Source organism: Arachis duranensis, chromosome 6 (assembly GCF_000817695.3).
Source record: "Arachis duranensis cultivar V14167 chromosome 6, aradu.V14167.gnm2.J7QH, whole genome shotgun sequence".
NCBI lineage: Eukaryota > Viridiplantae > Streptophyta > Magnoliopsida > Fabales > Fabaceae > Arachis > Arachis duranensis.
Genome location: NC_029777.3, coordinates 33,501,464 through 33,508,021, shown reverse-complemented (window position 1 = coordinate 33,508,021; position 6,558 = coordinate 33,501,464). Strand labels below are relative to the sequence as shown.

Here is a 6,558-nt window from a genome sequence, read left to right as displayed (position 1 = left end):
GCTAGTTTGGGCCATCAAATCTCGGGAAAAGTATGGACTATTATACATTGCTGGAAAGCCCAGGATGTCTACTTTCCAACACCGTTGAGAGCGCGCCAATTGGGCTTCTGTAGCTCCAGAAAATCCACTTCGAATGCAGGGAGGTCAGAATCCAACAGCACCAGCAGTCCTTTGTCAGCCTCCTATCAGATTTTTGCTCAGATCCCTCAATTTCAGCCAGAAAATACCTGAAATCACAGAAAAACACACAAACTCATAGTAAAGTCCAGAAAAGTGAATTCTAACTAAAAACTAATAAAAATATACTAAAAACTAACTAGATCATACCAAAAACATACTAAAAACAATGCCAAAAAGCATACAAATTATCCGCTCATCAGTAAGCCCAGTGCAAGTAGTTCCTAAGAAGGGAGGGATCAATGTTGTGGCAAATGAGAAGAATGAATTGATACCCACAAGAACGGTGACCGGATGGCGTATGTGCATTGACTACCAGAAACTTAACGAAGCCACCTGGAAAGATCACTTTCCCCTACCATTCATGGACCAAATGCTTGAAAGACTGGCAGGACATGAGTATTATTGTTTCCTAGATGGATACTCGGGCTACAACCAAATTGTTGTAGATCCCAAGGATCAGGAAAAAACTTCATTTACTTGTCCATATGGTGTATTTACTTATAGGAGAATGCCCTTTGGATTGTGTAATGCACCTGCAACATTCCAAAGGTGCATGCTATCCATTTTTTTGGATATGATTGAGAAGTTCATAGAAGTATTTATGGATTACTTCTCTAGATTGAGAAGTTCATAGAAGTATTTATGGACGACTTTGCTGTGTTTAGGGACTCATATTCTGATTGCCTATACCATCTTTCTCTTGTGCTAAAAAGGTGTCAAGAAACCAACCTGGTTTTAAACTGGGAGAAGTGCCATTTTATGGTGACTGAAGGGGTGGTTCTTGGTCACAAGATTTCAAAAGATGGCATAGAAGTAGACAGAGCAAAAGTGGAAGTAATTGAAAAACTACCTCCACCTTGCAATATCAAAGCAATCAGAAGCTTTTTGGGACATGCTAGGTTCTATAGGAAGTTTATTAAAGATTTTTCAAAGATTGCAAAATCCCTTAGCAACCTACTTGTCTCAAATACTCCTTTTGTTTTTGATAGAGAATGCATGGTAGCCTTTGATGAACTCAAAAAGAGACTGTCCTCTGCACCTATTATAGCACCACCAAGTTGGGATCTCCCCTTTGAACTAATGTGTGATGCATCTGATTTTGCTGTTGGTGCTGTCCTAGGACAGAGGAAAGACAAGCTAGTACATGTAATCTACAATGCTAGCAAGGTCCTTAATGAGAATCAAAGGAACTATACCACCACAGAGAAAGAACTTTTAGCCATAGTTTTTACTTTTGATAAGTTTAGATCATATCTCATTGGCTCAAAAGTAATTGTGTTCACTGATCATGCAGCACTCAAGTACTTGCTTACCAAACAAGAATCTAAGCCTAGACTAATAAGATGGATCTTGCTGCTCCAAGAATTTGATATTGAGATTATAGATAGGAGCGGAGCAGAGAACAAAGTAGCTGACCACCTCTCAAGGATTCCACAAGAAAAAGAAATGCAGTAAGTAGCAGTAAATGAAAGCTTCCCTGATGAACAATTGATGATGATTCGAGTAGCCCCTTGGTTCGCAGACATAGCTAACTTCAAGCTTATTGGGGAGCTACCAACTAACATCAATAAGCACATGAGGAGGAAGCTAATCAAGGATGCCAAACACTACATCTGAGATGACCCCTATTTGTTCAAAAAGTGTAATGATGGTGTCCTAAGAAGGTGTATATCCCATGAAAAAGGGCAGGAAGTATTATGGCAGTGCCATAGATCAACATATCGAGGTCACTTCAGTGGAGAAACGACAGCAGCAAAAGTGCTCCAATCCGGATTTTACTGGCCAATAGTTTTTAAGGATGCCAAAAAAATGGTGTCAAGGTGTGATGAATGTCAAAGGGCTGGTAATCTAACCAAGAGGAATGAGATGCCACAGCAATACATACTAGAGCTGGAACTATTTGATGTATGGGGAATAGATTTCATGGGACCCTTCCCAACCTCCTACTCAAATAGCTACATATTAGTGGCTGTTGATTATGTTTCCAGATGGGTAGAGGCCATAGCTACTGCAATAAATGACAACAAGGTTGTGATTAGCTTCTTGAGAAGGAATATCTTCAGCAGATTTGGAGTTCCGAGAGCTCTCATTAGTGATGGAGGGTCATACTTCTGCAACAAATAATTGGAAGCACTCCTTCTCAGATATGGAGTCAAACACAAAGTAGCAACTCCATACCACCCACAGACCAACGGGCAAGCTGAGATGTCCAACAGAGAGCTAAAATGAATACAGGATGGCCTTCAAGACTCCCATTGGGATGTCACCATACCAACTAGTATTTGGCAAGGCTTGCCATTTACCAGTTGAACTGGAGCACAGAGCCTTCTGGGCCCTAAAACTAATGAATTTTGATGAGCAAGCTGCTGAAGAAAAGAGATTAATGCAACTCAATGAACTGGAAGAGTTTAGAAATCAAGCATATGAGAATGCAAAAATCTACAAAGAAAATATAAAAAGGTGGCATGGTCAAAAGATAACAAGGAGAGAATTCACTGAAGGGCAGAAGGTGTTACTCTACAACTCAAGACTCAAGTTCTTCCCTGGAAAACTTAAGTCTCGATGGTCAGGACCTTTCACCATACTCAAAGTGTTTCCCTATGGTCATGTGGAGCTCATGGAAGACAAGACTCAGAGAACTTTTTCTGTCAATGGCCATAGACTCAAACACTACTTGGGAGGCTCCTTGGAGGAGTAGAGAGTGAGCTACAAGCTCAGCTAAAGATGAAGGAATGTCTAGCTAATGACAATAAAGAAGCGCTAGTTGGGAGGCACCCCAACACTTTATCCTTTTTGATTTAATTGCTTTTCTTAGATGTAGTTTAAATTCTGTGAATTAGATAGCTTAATTTTCAGTAATTAGGATTAGTTTACAATTGTAGATTAGGAAGTTTGATGTTAGCTTTGATAGTTAGATCTTCTTTACACTCTTTTATTTCTTTTTATTTGGGATTTGCAACATGATGAATGCATAACTAATGATGAGTGAATGAGTTGAGAACTAGCTAAAGTGATAAGTTTGGTGTGGCTTCTCACCCACTTAATCTAGGCTTACAAATAATTAACAAGTTTGATTTTGAAGAGTAAGACCAGAGATTAAGTTTGGTGTGGCCACCACCAATGATAACATAGCAGCCCAAGTCACCCAATTTGAAAGCACTTAATGTTTTTGGGTAAGAACATGAACGTGATTTAATGAGTTCAGAGGAGTTTGGAATCAAAAGAAAATGAAAAGATTGATGTTATTCAACTCTTATGAACACATTAAATACACAATGATAAGTTATGTTTATTTCTCTACAAAAAAAAAGAGAAAAAGAAAAAAATATATATATATATATATAATATAAATAAATAAATAAAGGGGACAAAATTACCCCAATGTTAAGTTAATGAAAAAATCAATGCACATGTAACAAATTAAAAAGAAAAAGTTGATACATGAGTATGGGAATTATACAAAAGTGGGAATTATGGGTAGCTAGGAATGAATTTAAAAGTATATAGAGTATATGTATATTAGGTGAGAGTTTAGGTTAATTAAAGATTCAATTTATAAAGCTCACTTAGCCATATATATACCTTTACCCTTACCTTAGCTCCATTACAACCTTGAAAAAGACCTCATGACGTTTGCATTGGTATATTAAATATTGTTGATTGGTTAGATGAAGAACAAGGTTTAGAAAGCATGACTAGAGAAGAGTAGAGTGAATAACCCTATACACTTGAGAGATTAGAGTGATACACACAACCATTGAGGGTTCAATGCTTGATTCTATGTTCCCTGCTTTCATGAGCTGTCTTCTTACAAGTTTACTTGCTTTTTATTGTATGATTTGAATTAGTGAAATCTGGTTTATGTTTGTCTTGAAGAGCTTATTTACTTTTAACCAAGTAGGTAGAAACATCTTTTTGCATGTAATTGCATTCATATAGATAGGTTGCATTTCATGCATTCTACCATTCCTCTTCATCTTTATAGTCTCTCTTGAGCTTAGCATGAGGACATGCTAATGTTTAAGTGTGGAGAGGTTGATAAACCACTATTTTATGGTTTATCTTGTACTCAATCGAGTGATTTTTATCTGCTCTTTACCCACTTATTCATACTATTTGCATGTTTTACATTTTCCCTCCTAATTATGTGCTTTGATTGAAAACATGCTTCTTTGACCTTAATTTTATTAATATTAATTCTCCGTTTATACCATTAGATATCTTGATATGTGTGTTAAGTGTTTTCAGAGATTACAAGGCAGGAATGGCTCAGAGGATGAAAAGGAAGCATGCAAAAGTGGAAGGAATACAAGAAGTTGGAGAAACTGCTAAGCTGTCCAGCCTGACCTCTTCGCACTCAAACAGCGATAACTTTAGCTACACAGATCCAAACGACGCGGTTCCAGTTGCGTTGGAAAGCTAATGTCTGGGGCTTCGATTTGATATAGCTGCCTCGACGCCAGGTGACGCGAACGCGTGGGTCACGCGGACGCATGACCTAGCAGGAGCGCAACCCGCGCGGCCACATGCACGATGCAACCGCATCACTTTTCCGCGACCTGTACGGACCAGAAAGCGCAGGAAGTGATTTCTGGGCTGTTTCTGAACTAGTTTTTGGCCCAGAGAACACAGATTAGAGGCTATAAAGTGGGAGAATGCATCCATTCATGATCATGCACTCATAATTCACTTTTCATTTTTTAGATCTAGTTTTGAGAGAGGTTCTCTCCTCTCTCTTACTCTTAGGATTTAGGATTTCTCTTAGTTTTAAGAGTGACTCTTAATCCCAGGTTCTTTATTTTTATTTATTTTTCCAATTAAATTTATGAACTCTTTCATGTTATGATTTTCTTTGAATTAATATTATTTGAGATATTTCAGTTATTATTGCTTTCTTTTAATTACATGATTATTGCTTCCCATCTGAAGGCATTTTTATTCCAGCAGTTTCAATTTTCTTTCCTTTTGGCTTTGGTTAAATAATTGGTGACTCTAGAGTTATCAAACTCATTATTGATTGAAAATTGGAATTCATTCACTTAACTTACCTTCACAGTTAGAGGTTAACAAAGTGGGAGAAAAATCCAATTCTCATCACAATTGATAAGGATAACTAGGAAAGGACCTCCAGTTCTTATACCTTGCCAAAGGTTTATTTTACAGCTATTATTATTTTACTTGTCATATAATATATTCGCACCTTACTTCCCAAACCCCAATTTTACCTTTTTCATAGCCAATAATAAGAACATACCTCCCTGCAATTCCTTGAGAAGACGACCCGAGGTTCAAATACTCGGTTATCAATTTTAAGGGAGTTTGTTACTTGTGACAACCAAAATGTTTGTACGAAGGGATTTCTGTCGGTTTAGAGACTATATCTACAATGTGACTATTTTTATGAAATTCTTTACTGGCAAAAATCCCGACGTCAAATGTGCAGTGGATAAACGACAAGGATGGGATACCTAACCAATTGAGGAGAATAGATTTGAGCCCCCAAGCTAGAGGGTGGCTAGAATTTGTGAGGAGGTCCCTAATCCCCATATCCAACACTTCAGAGGTGACCAAAGAGAGAGTTGTGCTCATCTACAGCATCATGAAAGGAGAGAACATTAATATGGGGGAGATGATTGCCAACAACATCAACAAAGTACTGAAAAGCACCAGTGACAACACAAGGTTGGCATTCCCCAGCATCATACAAAGGTTGTGTGATGAGGCTAGAGTCGAAAAGATTATTGTTGAGGTGATTGTGAAGCAAGACAAGTTCATCACTGCCAAGAACATGGCAAAAGTGGTGGCTGTCTACCCACTCAACAGAGCTAGAGAACAAAGAGCCCATGCTCATGAACCACAACAACAACAAGAAGATGGGGAGGCAAAAGAACAACCTCACTTTCTAGCACTTCAACCACCACCACACTACCAATATCAACAATTTCCAGAGGGATTCAATTGGGAGCAAATGCAGGGAGATGTACACCAAATGAGGGGAGATCTACACTACTTGAGGGAGGATGTCAACCAATTCAAGGAGGCTCAGGAACAACAATGGAGCCAAGTTAACCAAAACATTCAACAACTCCAAGGGGGCTTTGAGAACCTCAAGGAACAGCAAGATTAGATTAACTGGAGAGAAATGCAAGGCAGCCTAGGAATGATTTTGGAGCGACAATTACAACAAATGGGGAGTCATGCTGAATTCAGACACCTTTATGAAGCAAGGACTATAGCCAGAGTGGAATATGATTGCTATTCACAAATAAAGTTGAGCTACTTGTGCAATGCAATGGCTAACATGAACCCAAATTACCCCACCTATATGCAGAGATTGGAAGAACTCAGCTCAACGCAAGAAGAAATAGCATACCAACA

General features: G+C 38.4%; 1 protein-coding gene across 1 annotated transcript; it reads left to right on the top strand.

The window, feature by feature from the left end:
* Positions 1 to 2,416: 2,416 nt before the first annotated feature.
* Positions 2,417 to 2,878, top strand: LOC107493538 (uncharacterized). Its single transcript, XM_016114626.1, has one exon. It carries the CDS (start codon positions 2,417 to 2,419, stop codon positions 2,876 to 2,878), a length of 462 nt encoding a protein of 153 aa, XP_015970112.1.
* The last annotated feature ends 3,680 nt before the right edge of the window (positions 2,879 to 6,558 follow it).